At 47.0% G+C, this 22,086-nt stretch overlaps 1 protein-coding gene and 2 pseudogenes across 5 annotated transcripts in view; 1 reads left to right on the forward strand and 2 right to left on the reverse strand.

The window, feature by feature from the left end:
• The window catches only part of AFAP1 (actin filament associated protein 1), a 230,302-nt gene that overhangs the window by 93,980 nt on the left and 114,236 nt on the right, over nucleotides 1–22,086 (reverse strand). For all 5 annotated transcript variants that reach the window (XM_063923969.1, XM_063923982.1, XM_063923995.1 and 2 more), the window contains exons 7-8: nucleotides 12,132–12,224; nucleotides 11,373–11,454 (exon numbers count right to left, since the gene is read on the reverse strand). In XM_063923969.1, coding sequence (XP_063780039.1) covers nucleotides 11,373–11,454; nucleotides 12,132–12,224 — 175 coding nt within the window. The remainder of the gene's footprint in view (nucleotides 1–11,372; nucleotides 11,455–12,131; nucleotides 12,225–22,086) is intronic.
• Nucleotides 14–134, reverse strand: LOC134942986 (5S ribosomal RNA; annotated as a pseudogene).
• On the forward strand, nucleotides 2,151–2,271 carry LOC134942997 (5S ribosomal RNA; annotated as a pseudogene).

A 22,086-nucleotide genomic window follows, 5' to 3' on the forward strand; every position in this document is an offset into this window, starting at 1 on the left:
GATGGGTGGCAAATATTTGCAGTACCAGGGTGTTCCTTGGTAGTCTCCTATCCAAGTACTTAACCCGGCCCTCCACTGCTTGGCTTCCAAGATCAGATGAGATTGGGCATCTCCAGCGGGGTATGACCGCAGACCTTATGCTCACCCTTGTCACACTGTGTCCACAATTGGGTACAGACGGGAGCCAATTTGCATTGTTATATGAGCCACAGGTATCGGCACAGCTGATTTGATATGGAAATAAAATTTTTATAAAAAATGATAAGGTATGACAAAAGATTAAATACCCATCTAGGTTTTCACGGCTTAGTTTAGTCGCAGTATCAGTAGGAATAAACCTCTCAGCTGCACAGTTTATCGTGTATATAAAAATGAAACATTAGATCATAATAATATTTTAACTGTGCAGGAAAGGGAAACCTCCAAATCTGGTCTCCAAAACAGTGATGAACGTATGATATTACATTTTGAATTATGAAAATCAAAGAAGCAGGAAAACATAAACAATGAAACCTTCAGCTCTCATGACCAACCAGAAATTATTCTCAGGTAATAGACAAATAATAATAAATTGACACAGAGTGTGTTTTATATGATATATACGTGTCATAAGGAAATACTGAGATAATTATGGGTTTCTGCAGTGTAAAAAAGAGAGAGAGAGAGGGCGTTTATGTGCTAGATAAGGTCCAAAAATAGCAGACGTATCCATGTCCGTTTTTTAGATAGAGATATAGACCCCAAACAGGTTTGCATTAATTCCCTTGCTGGTGATAATTGATTGTCAGTAGTATAATAGTCTCTGCACCATGTGGGTAAGATATTGTTAATACCAGTCCGTGCAATGAAAATGCACTGGTGCAAAAAAACATATGTATATACCAAACCTGGTGTACATTCATACAGTTCTAGTCCTACTTGTATATTGGGGGAGATCCTGGTATAAGGAAGGTGCCGGCCGCATCTGCCCGCGTTCTGCCTTCTGCCGAGCTCCGGCCGCACTGTGCTTCCTGTTTGGCTGGTTCCCTTGGCGACGGACTTTGCCGAGAACGGCTCGTTGCGGTCACGTGTGCGCACCACGTGACCGTGAGGATGTAGTCTCCTTCCTGACGTACGTTTCGCAAGTAGCTTGGTCACAGGACGCCCTGTGACCAAGCTACTTGCGAAACGTACGTCAGGAAGGAGACTACATCCTCACGGTCACGTGGTGCGCACACGTGACCGCAACGAGCCGTTCTCGGCAAAGTCCGTCGCCAAGGGAACCAGCCAAACAGGAAGCACAGTGCGGCCGGAGCTCGGCAGAAGGCAGAACGCGGGCAGATGCGGCCGGCACCTTCCTTATACCAGGATCTCCCCCAATATACAAGTAGGACTAGAACTGTATGAATGTACACCAGGTTTGGTATATACATATGTTTTTTTGCACCAGTGCATTTTCATTGCACGGACTGGTATTAACAATATCTTACCCACATGGTGCAGAGACTATTATACTACTGACAATCAATTATCACCAGCAAGGGAATTAATGCAAACCTGTTTGGGGTCTATATCTCTATCTAAAAAACGGACATGGATACGTCTGCTATTTTTGGACCTTATCTAGCACATAAACGCCCTCTCTCTCTCTCTTTTTTACACTGCAGAAACCCATAATTATCTCAGTATTTCCTTATGACACGTATATATCATATAAAACACACTCTGTGTCAATTTATTATTATTTGTCTATTACCTGAGAATAATTTCTGGTTGGTCATGAGAGCTGAAGGTTTCATTGTTTATGTTTTCCTGCTTCTTTGATTTTCATAATTCAAAATGTAATATCATACGTTCATCACTGTTTTGGAGACCAGATTTGGAGGTTTCCCTTTCCTGCACAGTTAAAATATTATTATGATCTAATGTTTCATTTTTATATACACGATAAACTGTGCAGCTGAGAGGTTTATTCCTACTGATACTGCGACTAAACTAAGCCGTGAAAACCTAGATGGGTATTTAATCTTTTGTCATACCTTATCATTTTTTATAAAAATTTTATTTCCATATCAAATCAGCTGTGCCGATACCTGTGGCTCATATAACAATGCAAATTGGCTCCCGTCTGTACCCAATTGTGGACACAGTGTGACAAGGGTGAGCATAAGGTCTGCGGTCATACCCCGCTGGAGATGCCCAATCTCATCTGATCTTGGAAGCCAAGCAGTGGAGGGCCGGGTTAAGTACTTGGATAGGAGACTACCAAGGAACACCCTGGTACTGCAAATATTTGCCACCCATCTATCACCAATACAGAGCATTGCATTATATCTCGGTTATGACCTATGATTCTACTATCTGCTAGGATTAAAATTCCCATTTGGGATATATAGCAGCTTATAAATGATGGTCATATTTTCAATAAATGAGCAATTCATTATCACAGGTTGTCCTGCAGTTGGAGTGTGATTACTAACAAAACTATAGACATACCCACTTCGGCCTGAATTAGGCATTTGTACCTTACAATTCATATATTTCTCTTTATATTTTCGCAATGTCACCAATTAACAAACATCGGCACCCATTGAACTCCTCAATAATTAATTTTAATGAGAATTAATAAAATATTGTATTTTAGTTAGCTATTGTGACATTTAGTCGTACAACGTTATCTGTATACAGAGTGCTTCCCAACAAGAGTCTTCTTCTTTTTTCTTTTTTCCATGTTCTCACTATGAATAACTGACTCGGGGGAGCACCACTGATGGGTAGCTTTTTTGATACACAAAAATAAGGAATGTGTTGCCTGAAGTATCTGCTCCCCAAAATAAGGATTTGAACCATAAATTTATTTATCAGTTTATACAGATAACCATCATTATACACATACACCAATTATACCAGTGCGGTTTCCAATTTTTTTGTTTCTCAATCTAAGCAAACTATTGCACGCTGGATTTGGAATATGATTCAGCAAGCTCATTCTTCGGCTGGGCTACCGTTGCCGAAGTCAGTAAAGGCCCATTCTACCAGGAAGGTGGGCTTATCTTGGGCGGCTGCCCGAGGGGTCTCGGCACTTCAACTTTGCCGAGCAGCTACGTGGTCGGGTTCAAACACTTTTGCTAAGTTCTACAAGTTTGATACCCTGGCTGATGAGGACCTCATGTTTGCTCAATCGGTGCTGCAGAGTCGTCCGCACTCTCCCGCCCGTTCTGGAGCTTTGGTATAGACCCCATGGTCCTTTTGGAGTCCCCAGCATCCTCTAGGACGTATGAGAAAAATAAGAATTTACTCACCGGTAATTCTATTTCTCGCAGTCCGTAGTGGATGCTGGGAACTCCGTAAGGACCATGGGGAATAGACGGGCTCCGCAGGAGACTGGACACTCTAAAGAAAAGATTAGGTACTATCTGGTGTGCACTGGCTCCTCCCACTATGCCCCTCCTCCAGACCTCAGTTAGGGAAACTGTGCCCGGAAGAGCTGACATTACAAGGAAAGGATATTTTGAATCCAGGGTAAGACTCATACCAGCCACACCAATCACACCGTACAACTTGTGATAACCTTACCCAGTTAACAGTATGAACAACAACTGAGCCTCACTCAACGGATGGCTCATAACAATAACCCTTATTTAAGCAATAACTATATACACGTATTGCAGAAAGTCCGCACTTGGGACGGGCGCCCAGCATCCACTACGGACAACGAGAAATAGAATTACCGGTGAGTAAATTCTTATTTTCTCTGACGTACTAGTGGATGCTGGGAACTCCGTAAGGACCATGGGGATTATACCAAAGCTCCCAAACGGGCGGGAGAGTGCGGATGACTCTGCAGCACCGAATGAGCAAACACAAGGTCCTCCTCAGCCAGGGTATCAAACTTGTAGAACTTTGCAAAGGTGTTTGAACCCGACCAAGTAGCCGCTCGGCAAAGCTGTAAAGCCGAGACCCCTCGGGCAGCCGCCCAAGAAGAGCCCACCTTCCTTGTGGAATGGGCTTTTACTGATTTTGGATGCTGCAATACAGCCGCAGAATGAGCCAGCTGAATCGTGCTACAGATCCAGTGAGCAATAGTTTGCTTTCAAGCAGGAGCACCCAGCTTGTTGTGTGCATGCAGGATAAACAGCGAGTCAGTCTTCCTGACTCCAGCCGGTCCGGAAACATATTTTTTTAAAGCCCTGACTACGTCCAGCAACTTGGAGTCCTCCAAGTCCCGAGTAGCCGCAGGCACCACAATAGGTTGGTTCAAATGAAACGATGATACCACCTTTGGGAGAAATTGGGGACGAGTCCTCAATTCTGCCCTGTCCATATGGAAGATCAGATATGGGCTTTTAACATGACAAAGCCGCCAATTCCGACACACGCCTAGCCGATGCGAAGGCCAACAGCATGACCACTTTCCACGTGAGATACTTTAGTTCCACAGTCTTAAGTGGCTCAAACCAGTGGGATTTCAGGAAATCCAACACAACGTTAAGATCCCAGGGTGCCACTGGTGGCACAAAAGGGGGCTGAATATGCAGCACTCCCTTAACAAACGTCTGAACCTCAGGCAGTGAAGCCAGTTCTTTTTGAAAGAAAATGGATAGGGCCGAAATCTGGACCTTTATGGACCCCAATTTTAGGCCCATAGTCACCCCTGACTGTAGGAAGTGCAGGAAACGACCCAGCTGGAATTCCTCTGTAGGGGCCTTCCTGGCCTCACACGAAGCAACATATTTTCGCCATATACGGTGATAATGCTTTGCTGTCACGTCTTTCCTAGCCTTTATCAGCGTAGGAATAACTTAATCCGGAATGCCTTTTTCCGCTAGGATCCGGCGTTCAACCGCCATGCCGTCAAATGCAGCCGCGGTAAGTCTTGGAACAGACAGGGCCCTTGTTGCAGCAGGTCCTGTCTGAGAGGCAGAGGCCATGGGTCCTCTGTGCGCATTTCTTGCAGTTCCGGGTACCAAGTCCTTCTTGGCCAATCCGGAACAATGAGTATTGTTCGTATTCCTCTCTTTCTTACTATTCTCAGTACCTTGGGTATGAGAGGAAGAGGAGGAAACACATATACCGACTGGTACACCCACGGTGTCACTAGGGCGTCCACAGCTATCGCCTGAGGGTCCCTTGACCTGGCGCAATATCTTTTTAGCTTTTTGTTGAGGCGGGACGCCATCATGTCCACCTGTGGCAGTTCCCATCGCTTTGCAATCTGTGTGAAGACTTCTTGATGAAGTCCCCACTCTCCCGGGTGGAGGTCGTGTCTGCTGAGGAAGTCTGCTTCCCAGTTGTCCACTCACGGAATGAACACTGCTGACAGTGCTTGCACGTGATTCTCCGCCCACCGAAGAATCTTTGTGGCTTCCGCCATTGCCATCCTGCTTCTTGTGCCGCCCTGGCGGTTTACATGGGCGACCGCCGTGATGTTGTCTGACTGAATCAGCACTGGCCGGTTTCGAAGCAGGGGCTCTGCTTGACTCAGGGCGTTGTAAATGGCCCTTAGTTCCGGTATATTTATGTGTAGAGAAGTCTCCAGACTTGACCACAGCCCTTGGAAGTTTCTTCCCTGAGTGACTGCCCCCCATCCTCGGAGGCTTGCATCCGTGGTCACCAGGACCCAGTCCTGTATGCCGAACCTGCGGCCCTCAAGAAGGTGAGCACTCTGCAGCCACCACAGAAGAGACACCCTGGCCCTTGGGGACAGGGTGATCAGCCGATGCATCTGAAGATGCGATCCGGACCACTTGTCCAACAGATCCCACTGAAAGATCCTCGCATGGAACCTGCCGAAGGGAATGGCTTCGTATGAAGCCACCATCTTTCCCAGGACTCGCGTGCAGTGATGCACCGATACCTGTTTTGGGTTCAGGAGGTCCCTGACCAGAGATGCTAATTCCTGGGCATTCTCCACTGGGAGAAACACCTTCTTCTGTTCTGTGTCCAGAACCATGCCCAGGAAAAGCAGATGCGTCGTAGGAATCAGCTGCAACTTTGAAACATTCAGAATCCAGCCGTGCTGTTGCAACACTTCCTGAGAGAGTGCTACGCTGATCAACAACTGCTCCCTGGACCTCGCCTTTATGAGGAGATCGTCCAAGTACGGGATAATTATAACTCCCTTCTTCCGAAGGAGTATCATCATTTTGGCCATTACTTTGGTAAATATCCTCGGTGCCGTGGACAGGCCAAACGGCAACGTCTGGAACTGGTAATGACAGTCCTGTACCACAAACCTGAGGTACTTCTGGTGAGGTGGGTAAATGGGGACATGCAAGTAAGCATCCTTGATGTCCAGCGACACCATAAAATCCCCCTCTTCCAGGCTTGCAATAAACGCTCTGAGCGATTCCATTTTGAACTTGAATTTCTTTATATAAGTGTTCAAGGATTTTAAATTCAGAATGGGTCTCACCGAACCGTCCGGTTTCGGTACCACAAACATTGTGGAATAGTAACCCCTTCCCTGTTGAAGGAGGGGGACCCTGATAATCACTTGCTGGAGGTACAGCTTGTGAATTGCCGCCAGTACTACCTCCCTTTCCATGGGGGAAGCTGGCAAGGCTGATTTGAGGTAACGGCGGGGTGGAGTCGCTTCGAATTCCAGCTTGTATCCCTGAGATACAATTTGTACAGCCCAGAGATCCACCTGTGAGCGAACCCACTCTTTGCTGAAGTTTCGGAGACGCTCCCCACCGCACCTGGCTCCGCCTGTGGAGCCCCAACGTCATGCGGTGGACTTAGTGGAAGCAGGGGAGGACTTTTATTCCTGTGAACTGGCTGCATGGTGCAGCTTCTTACCTCTACCCCTGCCTCTGGCAAGAAAGGATGCACCCCTGACCCTCTTGCCTTTCTGAGAACGAAAGGACTGCATTTGATAATACGGTGCTTTCTTGGGCTGTGAGGAAACCCGAGGCAAGAAAGTCGACTTTCCAGCTGTCGCTGTGGACACGAGGTCCGATAGACCGTCCCCAAACAATTCCTCACCCTTATAAGGCAAAACCTCCATGTGTTTTTTAGAATCAGCATCTCCTGTCCATTGCCGAGTCCATAAGACCCTCATGGCAGAAATGGACATAGCATTAATTCTAGAGCCCAGCAGGCAAATGTCCCTCTGAGCATCCCGCATATATAAGACAACGTCTTTTATATGGCCCAGGGTTAGCAAAACAGTATCCCTGTCGAGGGAATCTATGTCGTCTGACAGAGTATCTGTCCATGCTGCTACAGCACTACACATCCAGGCTGAAGCAATAGCAGGTCTCAGTAGAGTACCGGAGTGTGTATACACGGACTTCAGGATAGCTTCCTGCTTTCTATCCGCAGGCTCCTTTAGGGCGGCCGTATCCTGAGACGGCAGGGCCACCTTTTTAGATAAGCGTGTCAGCGCCTTGTCCACCCTAGGGGATGTTTCCCAACGTAACCTGTACGTTGGCGGGAAAGGGTACGCCATCAGTAACCTCTTAGAAATCACTAGTTTCTTATCAGGGGAACTCCACGCTTCTTCACACAATTCATTTAATTCATCAGATGGGGGAAAAGTCACTGGCTGCTTTTTCTCCCCAAACATATAAACCCTCTTGGTATTAACAGGGTTAATCTCAGAAATGTGTAATACATCTTTTATTGCAATAATCATGTATCGGATGGCCTTGGTCATTTTAGACTGTAAATGTGCCTCATCATCGTCGACACTGGAGTCGGACTCCGTGTCGACATCTGTGTCAACCATCTGAGATAGAGGGCGTTTATGAGCCCCTGCCGGTTTCTGAGTCGCCTGGGCAGACGCGGGCTGAGACCCCGGCTGTCCCAAGGCTGCAGCGTCATCAAACCTTTTATGTAAAGAGCTTACATTGTCGTTTAAGACCTTCCACATATCCATCCAATCAGGTGTCGGCCCCGACGGGGGCGACACCACACTTATCTGCCCTTGCTCCGCCTCCACGTAACCCTCCTCATCAAACATGTCGACACAGCCGTACCGACACACCGCACACACACAGGGAATGCTCAGACTGAGGACAGGACCCCACAAAGTCCTTTGGGGAGACAGAGAGAGAGTATGCCTGCACACACCACAGCGCTATATAACACAGGGATTTTCACTTATAATAAGTGATTACCCAATAGCTGCTTTATATGTCTTATTTGCGCCTAAATTTATGTGCCCCCCCTCTCTTTTTTACCCTTCTTGTACCTGGATACTGCAGGGGAGAGCCTGGGGAGCTGCTTCCAGCGGAGCTGTGAAGGGAAATGGCGCTGGTGTGCTGAGGAAGAAGGCCCCGCCCCCTCAGTGGCGGGCTTCTGTCCCGCTTTCTGTGTAAAAAAATGGTGGGGGTTTTTACATATATACAGTGCCAGACTGTATATATGTATTTTTATTGCCAAAGGTACTTCAATTGCTGCCCAGGGCGCCTCCCCCCCCAGCGCCCTGCACCCTACAGTGACCGGAGTGTGTAAGTGTGCTGGGAGCAATGGCGCACAGCTGCGGTGCTGTGCGCTACCTTAAATGAAGACAGGAGTCTTCTGCCGCCGATTTCGTCGTCTTCAAGCTTCTGTTCTTCTGGCTCTGCGAGGGGGACGGCGGCGCGGCTCCGGGAACGGACGATCGAGGACAGGTGCCTGTGTTCGAACCCTCTGGAGCTAATGGTGTCCAGTAGCCTAAGAAGCACAAGCTAGCTGCAAGCAGGTAGGTTTGCTTCTCTCCCCTTAGTCCCACGTAGTAGTGAGTCTGTTGCCAGCAGAAGCTCACTGAAAATAAAAAACCTAATAAATAAATACTTTCTTTACTAGTAAGCTCAGGAGAGCCCACTAGGAGCACCCAGCTCTGGCCGGGCACAGATTCTAACTGAGGTCTGGAGGAGGGGCATAGAGGGAGGAGCCAGTGCACACCAGATAGTACCTAATCTTTTCTTTAGAGTGCCCAGTCTCCTGCGGAGCCCGTCTATTCCCCATGGTCCTTACGGAGTTCCCAGCATCCACTAGGACGTCAGAATAATAGGATTTTAATACCTACCGGTAAATCCTTTTCTCCTAGTCCATAGAGGATGCTGGGCGCCCATCCCAGTGCGGACTGTTCCTTGCAGTTGTATTGATACTGGTTACTTATGGTTACACGTGGTTTGTGTATCAGTTATATTCAGCTTGTTGCTGTTGTTAGTTCATACTGTTATCTGGTTTCCTGCTACTCTGGTTGTACGGTATGTTTGTGGTGTGGGCTGGTATGTTTCTCGCCCTTAGTATAACAAAAATCCTAGCCTCGAAATATCCGTCTCTCCTGGGCACAGTTCCTATAACTGAGGTCTGGGGGAGTGGCATAGAGGGAGGACCCAGTTCACACCCAGTCAAAGTCTTTTTAGTGTGCCCAAGCTCCTGCGGATCCCGTCTATACCCTATGGTCCTTTTGGAGTCCCCAGCATCCTCTACGGACTAGGAGAAAAGGATTTACCGGTAGGTATTAAAATCCTATTTTTGGATAGGGTTAAAATCAGTGGTCTCCAACTTTAATTGGGGTTTGAGCTACTTTCGGAAAATAAAACCTCTGAAGGAGCTACCCCCTCCCCCCAATGTGTGTGCGTTCCTGCGAAAGTGGGTGTGGCCTCACAAAAGTGGGTGTGGCCTCACAACTACAAGTAATGCCCCCCCGCGTAGTGCCAGATACACAAATAATGCCTCCCAGCAGTGCCAGATACACAAATCATGCCCGCCCACAGTGTTCGATACAGTTCCCCACACAGTGCTAACCCTTGCTGGCTTCTTCTACTGCCGCCGGTGCTGCTCCTCCTGTATGAGGTATGGAAGGGGAGGAGAGCGCAGCGCACGCCTCTCCTGTAAAGTCCAAAGAGCGGCTGAAGTGAGGGTGACAGTGTCTCTGGCGGTGGGCATTTAAAATATGGTGCCGATAAGTGAGCCAATCAAAACTCGCGGTCCGGCAGCCAATCAGGTGCCGCCACTGCCGGTCCATGAGCTCTGGTTGGCTGACGGCCGGCACCAAGTAAAAAATGAAGGGAGGAGGAGTGCCAGTGACTGCCCAAGCCCGTGTGCTCTGTGAGCTACCGAAAATACTTCGGCGAGCTACCGGTAGCTCGCGAGCTACGGGTTGGAGATCACTGTGTAAAATTCATGTTCTTCACCTAATTCACTCATAAAAAAATAATTTCTGAGCGTTTTTTGGGGGGGAAAAATAGTCAGTTAAGTGGTTAAAATACCTTCCAGTACTTTCCCCACTATAGATGTAAGAATAACTGGTCTATATAGTTACCCGGTTCAGATTTACTTCCGTTTTTGAATATTGGCACTACTTCCGCTATACGCCAGTCTTTGGGAACCATGCCTGATGTAAGCGAGTCATTCAAGATCACTCATAAGGGGCAGATATGAACCTACTGTATGTCTAATAGTTCCAAAGTAATCTTTCCAAACTATAATTGTTTGGCTGCAGAGAGCTGACAGACCTGTTCTTTGGACTAATTTTGGAGCTTGTCTGACCCCAAAACGGCGCCCAATAACGATCTGCTCAAAGCTGATGGGGGTCAATAGTGGGCATTTTAGTAAATGCATTCAGAAGATGACCACTGATAATGGTATGTGCAATTTAAACATGAGGGATCCCAGTGTATAACAAAGTAGACAGTAGGAAACAAACGGATCACACTGGATTTGTCCACACGTGATCACAGGTAGCAATCTCTGGAAGACAAGACTGTTACTGTCAGCCCTGCTGTTTGTTCTGTTTCTGCTAGCGGCTCCAAGATGTGAATGTCTTATGAAGCCAATAATGCTCCATACACAAGCTATATCCTATACATATATAGAATACCGCAATGATATAGGTAAATTATAGCTTAGTAAATGCATCCATTAATACATCCCAATGAGAGGATTATCACACACACGTGCAGTTTTGCTGATAGGATAAGAATGGCCAGGCTGCACAGTATCATATTGTAAGAAGGGTTCTGAAGAAGATGAAGGACTATGGAAGAGACAATGAGAATCTAGTGCATGCTAAGCTCAGCAAAAACAATTATTTATGCATCATGCAAAAAATATTATAGCCTTTCAGATAAAGGACTACACACATCTATATTAATATTTCCATTAGGTTAATAAAAAGAGAATTAATGTGCATAAATACTTACAATGGGAAAAGATGGATGCATGTGAGATACTATGGGGTCTATTTACTAAGCCTTGGATGGAGATAAAGTGGACGGAGATAAAGTGCCAGCCAATCAGCTCCTATCTGTCATTTTTCAAACACAGCCTGTAACATGACAGTTAGGAACTGATTGGCTGGCACTTTATCTCCATCCAAGGCTTAGTAAATAGACCCTTAAACCCCTGTAAAGTATCTGCCTTACTGCACCCGGCAGCCACAGCGACAGACTTACCAGGCTCCTTGCCATTGACCATGGCTGTGCCGTTCTCCAGGTTACACTCCCCGTCTGAGCTGGGCCTCTCCAATGACAATTTCTGTTCAAAAGAAAAACACTGTTTGTACAGAAGCGGACTCCCTCATTCATCATTATCCAAGTACAGGGGGATATAGAGATAATTGCACTGCAATACAGACAAAAGAGACAGGGAATCCATGTTTCCTGGCTATTGCTTCCATGCTACTCTTAAGTCACTGGAGACACCAGCAGGTCCCACCTATAGTGACACTAGGTCCAATGTCACCTGGATCTTACGGTACCTTATGCAGTAGTGACCATTAGATCCACTGCAGCATGTAATGTACGTAGCAGTGCTGGCATGCACGCGAGGTCTGATGTATGCATCTATCCGAGCCTGACTTGACAAGCCGATACCAGGGGACTAATCTATAAAATGCAAAGGAGGGACGTCAACTGGAAGGGGCTAACTAAACGGCCTCCATCCTGTCTTTAAGCTTGAACGGTCAGGCCGCCATCGCCCCAAGGGTGTGCAGCTGCCACCTTTAACATGATATGTATAAATATTTTCCTGTAGGAAGGGGTTAATGTGCACAGGGCAAAAAATAACCTGCGCCCGCCCGTGTGTTCTGTGGGACATCTGTAAAGCGTTACGTGAAAGTAACTTTACTGAAAATACATTTTCACTCCCAAACGTCACTTTAAGAGCAAACAGGGAAGGATTTTACAGTCTATATATTACAGCAAGGTTTATACTTTTTCCAGTTCTGTCCTTGGCACGGGGGAACTTGAGGAGTGTCCGTCCGAGTCCACAGGCCCACCACAGCTGCTGCACACTTCTTTTATCACCTGCAATAAAAGTTACACTTCAGCCACTGCAACAGCAAAAAACAAACAAAAAAAAACAAAAACAATTCACTTTCTTTTTTTGTAATATGCTCTAACCAGCGATTCCCAAAGTCCCTAACAGTCATGTTCTACTCAGTACTGCGAGTGATATAATTATCATGGTAATGAAGACACCTGTGCACCAACCAGAAGATCTGGAGAACATGTACTGTTAGGCGTTCACCGAGTACTGGGACGTTGGGGAACACTGCCAGTAAACGGAATAAGCCTCTTCCCTCTCATTTGCATAGAGTCAATGGAATTACAGTAGGGATGGGAGCAGGAATGAGATTGGGGATATCTTGTTATACTCCGAATACGTATGTGAATGCTCCTTCACTAGGGGAAAGAATACAATAATTTATAGTACGAGAGCTATGACCCAACGTGAGCTTTCAGGACTCACAGCCTTATTGCAAACACTTATCTTCCGTGCCATCAAACTTCCGAAATTATTGTAATTCCGAAATGTAGGGGCAGTGCAAGATTGTCATACTGCCATCTTAGTGGTTGCTTATAGTAACATCCCGCGCAAAAAAAACCCCAACCCTTCAATAATGACTATTTTAACAGCTGATTGTTGTACCAGCATACATATGGGCTGGACAGGTTATCAGACCATGAGATTACGTAGGGTTACAATATACGCAGCTATGGGGGACATTTACTAAGTAATAAGAGCGGAGAAGTGAGCCAGTGGAGAAGTGCCCACGGCAACCAATCAGCACTGACATAACATCTATAATTTGCATACTATAAAATTATACAGAGCTGCTGATTGGTTGATGGGGCCACTTCACCACTGGCTCACTTCTCTGCTCTTATCACTGCTTAGTAAATGTACCCCTACTGTATATCTATTAAACGTCTGGTGTCTTGTTTTGCATCAACATCAAATACTGACTGCGTACCAAGTCTCTGAACCAACTTCAAAAGCCATTAACAGGGCCCTTCCCCAAAACAAACATAGTGTCCACATTGTGCACGTCCAATTCTCGCTACGAGACAAATGTGCTTGCACTGCCATTAGGACATTGAATAATGGGGAGAAAATAGAAACTGCTGAGCTCGTGTGGAAGGACACCTAACTTAATTCCACAAGAAGACAGATAACGGCCCTAAACCACATAATAAGCATTAATTGTGGAAAGAAAAACATTTTGCCGTCAATTAACTATTGCAACTCTACAAATGGAAGAGAGAAAAGAAATGGAAAAGCTGAACTGACATAAACCATGACAAAGTGAGAGTGTGGTGAAGCGGGAAAGGAACGTGGATGAATGTGTATTTTGGCAGATAACGGGATACAGTTGGACTAACAGATGCTGGGGGTTACAGGTGTCTAAACAATGTTTGTGGAGGATGCAGAATTCTCTGGCAATCCTAGTTATCGGAAAATGCCATGTGTCACACTGGGTCGACCTTTAGCAGTGTGGGCTGGACAGAGGTCAAGGGCTCTGCCATTAGGGGGCACCAGAGTGTAACTGTGAAACATGTTATATGAAAGGCTGACTCATAGGTGTATGATAAGAAGTACTGGCACCATTTCTGTACAGGGTGGAACCACAAGGTAGGGCCATGTGTAAGGTTAAACACAGGTACTGTCAGGGATATGCTACACAAGCGCTTTGGACCTGCATGTGACCACAGGTAAATTTCATGTGATTATTGCAAACAGACGGTACACCCATGTCACGCTCTCATGTGACAGTCAGAGGAGTTTGCAGCTTGCTGCGTTTACTCCCCAGTACAGTCCAAAAGAAGCTGAGGTAAATAGTCGGCGGTCACACTTTCTCCAGCGATTTTATGTACGTAATTGTGCGTCACACTCTGCTGTACTGCCCTGGTCTTACTGCTGCCATACACAGAACAATACCAGTGTTTAGCTCATGAAATGCCACAGGGACAGCCAAATTGGATATGTTGGACAAAAAAAATAGATGTATCATTTCTGGAGCTGTGGAAGGGGCTGTTTGTGTAGTCAGTACATGACCATACACAGTCACCTGCTGACCAGTTCTACGGCTATGACCTAACCTAATTGTCATTGAGTTCATTTTACGCCAACACACTCGGTGGTTAGAAGCACCTTAAGGGGTGAAATATAAAAGAATCGGGAAATGTGTTGTCCTACTAAAAAGAAAGTAGTATTAGGTGAAATCTCAGCAGATAGCGGCTACACGGTGAATGAGACCTGTCTGCCCATTGTTCAGGTAGCAGAGTCACCGAGAGATTTTCTTAGTGTACTGGGCTACGCAATGGTTCTGGCCACACATTACTGGTTATCCATGGCTTACACACACACACACACACACACACACACACACACACACTGACTGTCTGTATGCTTAATAAAACATTTTCAAGGAGAGGAAGGGGGTGTCTGTTTTTTCCTACAATCTTTATATGATGTAGACACCTGGATTCTCCACCACACAGATCAATGGGGAGCACGTATTTAACTCATCACTCATTTACATAGCCCCAGAACCTGTATAATTCATAGATCTCCCATCCAGGAGCCTAATGGATAGGGTGCCTAATTGACCTCATCAGATATGTACTGCCTATAGAAAGGATGAATTGGTATGTCACAAAATGATCAATTGCTAACACTGTAGTCAAGTAAAAAATCTTTACAGTGAGTAGACAGGTCCGCTTTAGAATCTCTTTATTAGATTTACTCCAGTCAGTCTTGTAGGAGAAGTAAAATAAGGGTCCTGTGGGCGCTGAAGGCAGCTAAGTATATAAGACAGACATGCTTTTCTGAAACCCGTCTCTTCTGAGGAGATTAACCACTCCTGAGTTTCTGGCCCATGAATCACAGGACTGGCTGATTCAGTCGTTTCTAGAATCCCCAGCTCCTCCATCAAATCAGAAAGCTCATTTTACTATAAATGCAAGACGATTTCCATTAATTGTGTGTGGTACGGGTCATGGCACAGCACTGTGCATTGTTATTACACATGACTAAAGGGACAGCGACTATCAACAGGGTGTATAAACAGGCAGATACAATCTGTCCACAAACATCAGAGACCAAACTGCAGATTCAGCGAGCCACACCACCGCAGGGCAGCCAGGGGCATCACACGTGCGCTACAGGAAGACAATGGCTGTTCCAATTCAGTCCAATCTACTTTTAATAGATTATTTATATGCCACGAGGCGGTCACGCACTGTTCAATGACCAAATTGTCCAATTAAATCTGCAAGTTTGACTAAATGTCATTACACTGGGGAGCTGCAAACAGTGACCATGTTTGGTGGGGCAAAATGGGCAGCAGTCTGATCCCTATGGAGATGCACAGCAACGTCTACAGCTTAGGAGGCGGAGATCAGAATAGATGAGCGATATCACAGGTGAAACACAGCAAACGTCTAATCTCTTTAACTGTATACAAGTGGCTGTCAGGGCATGATGGGACTTATAGTTCAGTGCTGCCTATAAATGCACAGGTAACCTAAGCCTGACCCGCTTAAACTATGTACAGCACAAACTCTTCCCTCACACCAAGGAATTCAATTACACAGCATCCTGGAACTTTATTTTTACCTCTTCTGTGACATTTGAACCCATTGTGGACTTTTTTTTGGCTCCGACCACTGATTAAGTTATTTTGGCAAGCACTTTGTGCAATGCAAGCTGCAGACAAAACACTGGGAAGCGATTTGGCAAGTGCACAAAGTAGCACAGACGAATTCATGCTCTCAGCCGAGTACTCCCCATGTCACACCTCTTGCACTTATAGGTGCGGGCTCCATTATAAACACATGTTTATGTTAAAGTGGAAATCCTGCTAAAAACTGCTGCATTCAACACATTCTGCAGTGAGCTGCTATAAAAGGACCGGACACAGAAGGGCAGACTATATAAACAGAGAAAGACTTTTATTCCATAGATATTGCTCGTAACAACTATTTTATCTTCAGTTGTCCACTTTGTCACAATGTTCCATTCAACCAATATGTAATCCCTCAATGTAACTCAGGTGAGAAAGCAAATGACATACATTATACTGGTATTAAGAAATACAAATAGGAACACAGGTAAAGCTCTCTGCGAAAATTCCGGGGCCTAGGACAGAAAACAAACACACAGTCTATGCCAATTTATAGCTTCAAAATGATTATAAGGACAAATGTCCAGCCAATCAGGGCGTTAAAACCTTCACAAGGCTAGACCAACATGTAGCCAATCAGAGCATTAGAATGTGCAAACAGCTAGACAACAGTGTATCCAATCACTAGAACATGCACAGGCTGGAACCGAAATGGGATAAAAGCACAGGCTGGCACTGTGTGATAAAAGGTTGAGGCTAGCACTGTAAGTACGATAGCTGGGGGTTTAAAAGGAAGTCCAGCTGCAGCATTCTGGTCCTGAGCAACTCTACTGTGACTACAGAAGTCCTGCTTCCTGAGTTACTGTGTTCACCATCTATGGACCAGGCTCTCACCGGTTCCAGTCCGGCTCCGCAAGCCTCACCGGTTCCAGTCCGGCTCCGCAAGCCTCACCGGTTCCAGTCCGGCTCCGCAAGCCTCACCGGTTCCAGTCCGGCTCCGCAAGCCTCACCGGTTCCAGTCCGGCTCCGCAAGCCTCACCGGTTCCAGTCCGGCTCCGCAAGCCTCACCGGTTCCAGTTCGGCTCCACAAGCCTCACTGGTTCCAGTCCGGCTAAGCAAGCCTCGCCGGTCCCAGTTTGGTTCTACTATGTCTCACCAGTTCCAGTCCAGTTCTACTAAGCTTCACCAGTTCCAGTCCGGTTTTACTAAGGTCTCACCCGTTCAGTCCGGAATTTCCAAAGTCTCATCCCAAGTGTCATCATCCCGGTTCCAGCCCGGTTAGCACTCCACTCCAGTATTAATCCAGTTTAGCTCGGAACCTCTTCACAAGTGATCCAGCATCTCTAATACCATCAACTGCAACAGCTTTCCAGAGATTCTTCGAGCTTTAACATTACAAGGTAGTTTTCACTGCCACCACCTATTCATGCGAAAAAGCTATATTCAACCTCCTTGCTCCATTCCAGTTCCGGTGTCCACAATTCTCGTGCCAAAGCCATCCACAGGTAAGCCCAAGTCACAAGTAGTGACACTGGCATTAAGTGCAAGTAATGGGGGCACAGGCTGGCGCCAAGTGCCATGGGGGCACAGGCTGGTGCCAAGTGCCATGGGAGCACAGGCTGGCGCCAAGTGCAAGCAATGGAGGCACAGGCTGGCACCAAGGGCAAGCAATGGAGGCACAGGCTGGCACCAAGTGCAAGCAATGGAGGCACAGGTTGGCAGCAAGTGCAATGGAGGCACAGGCTGGCAGAAAGTGCAATGGAGGCACAAGCTGGCACTAAGTGTGATGGAGGCACAGGCTTTCACAGTAAAGTCTGATAGGGGCACAGGCTTTCACTGTAAAGTCTGATGGAGGCACAGGCTGGCAGCAAGTGCAATGGAGGCACAGGCTGGCACTAAGTGTGATGGAGGCACAGGCTTTCACAGTAAAGTCCGATAGGGGCACAGGCTTTCACTGTAAAGTCTGATGGAGGCACAGGTTGGCAGTTTGAGCAGCCAATTAACCTTCAAGTATTTTTTAGGATTGAGGGAGGAAACCAGAGTACCCGGAGGAAATCTATGCAAACACAGGAGAACATACAAACTCCACACAGTTAGGGTCTTGCTGAGAATAGAACACAAACACACTCAGTCTTTTATAATACAGTATTTCTTTCTGTAACATTTTAGCTATACAACCATACCAAATAATGTCTGGGTATGATTCGTGGAATAAAATGTGAAGAATGGTTGTGTAAAATTGGAGAACTTGTTCCACCGAAACACATTATTAACTGAGGACACTGAGACTAAAGTGGAAATCTCAGGATGGTCTGCAACATCATGAAGCGTAAAATGGAGCTTCCATACATAACAGCAAACAAACACAAATTACCAGTGGACACTAAAGTACAGTATGTCATGTAAAACATACCTTGCTTATACGCTAATCTTAAAATGTTTATTTTTTATTTTTTTTTAAAGAAAATATTTTTATTCATGCAAACTAAGCTGCAGTCCTGCATTACAGTACAAAATAATAAGAATTTACTTACCGATAATTCTATTTCTCGCAGTCCGTAGTGGATGCTGGGGACTCCGTCAGGACCATGGGGATTAGCGGCTCCGCAGGAGACAGGGCACAAAAATAAAAGCTTTAGGACTAGGTGGTGTGCACTGGCTCCTCCCCCTATGACCCTCCTCCAAGCCTCAGTTAGGATACTGTGCCCGGACGAGCGTACACAATAAGGAAAGATTTTGAATCCCGGGTAAGACTCATACCAGCCACACCAATCACACTGTACAACTTGTGATCTGAACCCAGTTAACAGCATGATAACAGAGGAGCCTCTGAAAAGATGGCTCACAACAATAATAACCCGATTTTTGTAACAATAACTATGTACAAGTATTGCAGACAATCCGCACTTGGGATGGGCGCCCAGCATCCACTACGGACTACGAGAAATAGAATTATCGGTAAGTAAATTCTTATTTTCTCTGACGTCCTAAGTGGATGCTGGGGACTCCGTCAGGACCATGGGGATTATACCAAAGCTCCCAAACGGGCGGGAGAGTGCGGATGACTCTGCAGCACCGAATGAGAGAACTCCAGGTCCTCCTCAGCCAGGGTATCAAATTTGTAGAATTTTGCAAACGTGTTTGCCCCTGACCAAGTAGCAGCTCGACAAAGTTGTTAAGCCGAGACCCCTCGGGCAGCCGCCCAAGATGAGCCCACCTTCCTTGTGGAATGGGCATTTACAGATTTTGGCTGTGGCAGGCCTGCCACAGAATGTGCAAGCTGAATTGTACTACAAATCCAACGAGCAATCGTCTGCTTAGAAGCAGGAGCACCCAGCTTGTTGGGTGCATACAGGATAAACAGCGAGTCAGTTTTCCTGACTCCAGCCGTCCTGGAAATATATATTTTCAGGGCCCTGACAACGTCTAGCAACTTGGAGTCCTCCAAGTCCCTAGTAGCCGCAGGCACCACAATAGGTTGGTTCAGGTGAAACGCTGACACCACCTTAGGGAGAAACTGGGGACGAGTCCGCAGTTCTGCCCTGTCCGAATGGAAAATCAGATATGGGCTTTTGTGAGACAAAGCCGCCAATTCTGACACTCGCCTGGCCGAGGCCAGGGCCAACAGCATGGTCACTTTCCTTGTGAGATATTTCAAATCCACAGATTTGAGCGGTTCAAACCAATGTGATTTGAGGAATCCCAGAACTACGTTGAGATCCCACGGTGCCACTGGAGGCACAAAAGGGGGTTGTATATGCAGTACTCCCTTGACGAATGTCTGGACTTCAGGAACTGAAGCCAATTCTTTCTGGAAGAAAATCGACAGGGCCGAAATTTGAACCTTAATGGACCCCAATTTGAGGCTCATAGACACTCCTGTTTGCAGGAAATGCAGGAATCGACCGAGTTGAAATTCCTCCGTGGGGGCCTTCCTGGCCTCACACCACGCAACATATTTTCGCCAAATGCGGTGATAATGTTGTGCGGTCACCTCCTTCCTGGCTTTGACCAGGGTAGGAATGACCTCTTCCGGAATGCCTTTTTCCCTTAGGATCCGGCGTTCAACCGCCATGCCGTCAAACGCAGCCGCGGTAAGTCTTGGAACAGACAGGGTCCTTGCTGAAGCAAGTCCCTTCTTAACGGCAGAGGCCATGGGTCTTCTGTGAGCATCTCTTGAAGTTCCGGGTACCAAGTCCTCCTTGGCCAATCCGGAGCCACGAGTATAGTTCTTACTCCTCTCCGTCTTATAATTCTCAGTACCTTGGGTATGAGAGGAAGAGGAGGGAACACATACACTGACTGGTACACCCACGGTGTTACCAGAGCGTCCACAGCTATTGCCTGAGGGTCCCTTGACCTGGCGCAATACCTGTCCAGTTTTTTGTTGAGGCGGGACGCCATCATGTCCACCTTTGGTTTTTCCCAATGGTTCACAATCATGTGGAAGACTTCCGTGTGAAGTCCCCACTCTCCCGGGTGGAGGTCGTGCCTGCTGAGGAAGTCTGCTTCCCAGTTGTCCACTCCCGGAATGAACACTGCTGACAGTGCTATCACATGATTTTCCGCCCAGCGAAGAATCCTTGCAGCTTCTGCCATTGCCCTCCTGCTTCTTGTGCCGCCCTGTCTGTTTACGTGGGCGACTTCCGTGATGTTGTCCGACTGGATCAGCACCGGCTGACCTTGAAGCAGAGGTCTTGCTAGGCATAGAGCATTGTAAATTGCCCTTAGCTCCAGTATATTTATGTGGAGAGAAGTCTCTAGACTTGACCACGTTCCCTGGAAATTTCTTCCCTGTGTGACTGCTCCCCAGCCTCTCAGGCTGGCATCCGTGGTCACCAGGATCCAATCCTGAATGCCGAATCTGCGGCCCTCTAGTAGATGAGCACTCTGCAGCCACCACAGAAGAGACACCCTTGTCCTCGGAGACAGGGTTATCCGCTGATGCATCTGAAGATGCGATCCGGACCATTTGTCCAGCAGATCCCACTGAAAAGTTCTTGCGTGAAATCTGCCGAATGGAATCGCTTCGCAAGAAGCCACCATTTTTCCCAGGACCCTTGTGCAATGATGCACTGACACTTTTCCTGGTTTTAGGAGGTTCCTGACTAGCTCGGATAACTCCCTGGCTTTCTCCTCCGGTAGAAACACCTTTTTCTGGACTGTCCAGAATCATCCCTAGGAACAGCAGACGTGTCGTCGGGATCAGCTGCGATTTTGGAATATTTAGAATCCACCCGTGCTGTTGTAGCAGTACCCGAGATAGTGCTACTCCGACCTCCAACTGTTCCCTGGACTTTGCCCTTATCAGGAGATCGTCCAAGTAAGGGATAATTAAGACGCCTTTTCTTCGAAGAAGAATCATCATTTCGGCCATTACCTTGGTAAAGACCCGGGGTGCCGTGGACAATCCAAACGGCAGCGTCTGAAACTGATAATGACAGTTCTGTACTACGAACCTGAGGTACCCTTGGTGAGAAGGGCAAATTGGGACATGAAGGTAAGCATCCTTGATGTCCAGGGACACCATATAGTCCCCTTCTTCCAGGTTCGCTATCACTGCTCTGAAAGACTCCATCTTGAATTTGAACCTTTGTATGTAAGTGTTCAAAGATTTCAGATTTAGAATAGGTCTCACCGAGCCGTCTGGCTTCGGTACCACAAATAGTGTGGAATAATACCCCTTTCCCTGTTGTAGGAGGGGTACTTTGATTATCACCTGCTGGGAATACAGCTTGTGAATTGCTTCCAATACTGCCTCCCTGTCGGAGGGAGACGTTGGTAAAGCAGACTTCAGGAACCTGCGAGGGGGAGACGTCTCGAATTCCAATCTGTACCCCTGGGATACTACCTGTAGGATCCAGGGGTCCACTTGCGAGTGAGCCCACTGCGCGCTGAAACTCTTGAGACGACCCCCCACCGCACCTGAGTCCGCTTGTAAGGCCCCAGCGTCATGCTGAGGACTTGGCAGAAGCGGTGGAGGGCTTCTGTTCCTGGGAAGAGGCTGTCTGCTGCAGTCTTTTTCCCTTTCCTCTACCCCGGGGCAGATATGACTGGCCTTTTGCCCGCTTGCCCTTATGGGGACGAAAGGACTGAGGCTGAAAAGACGGTGTCTTTTTCTGCTGAGAGGTGAGTTGGGGTAAAAAAAGGTGGATTTTCCAGCTGTTGCCGTGGCCACCAGGTCCGAAAGACCGACCCCAAATAACTCCTCCCCTTTATACGGCAATACTTCCATATGCCGTTTGGAATCCGCATCACCT

The sequence above is a fragment of the Pseudophryne corroboree genome, chromosome 1, assembly GCF_028390025.1.
Source record: "Pseudophryne corroboree isolate aPseCor3 chromosome 1, aPseCor3.hap2, whole genome shotgun sequence".
Classification (NCBI taxonomy): domain Eukaryota; kingdom Metazoa; phylum Chordata; class Amphibia; order Anura; family Myobatrachidae; genus Pseudophryne; species Pseudophryne corroboree.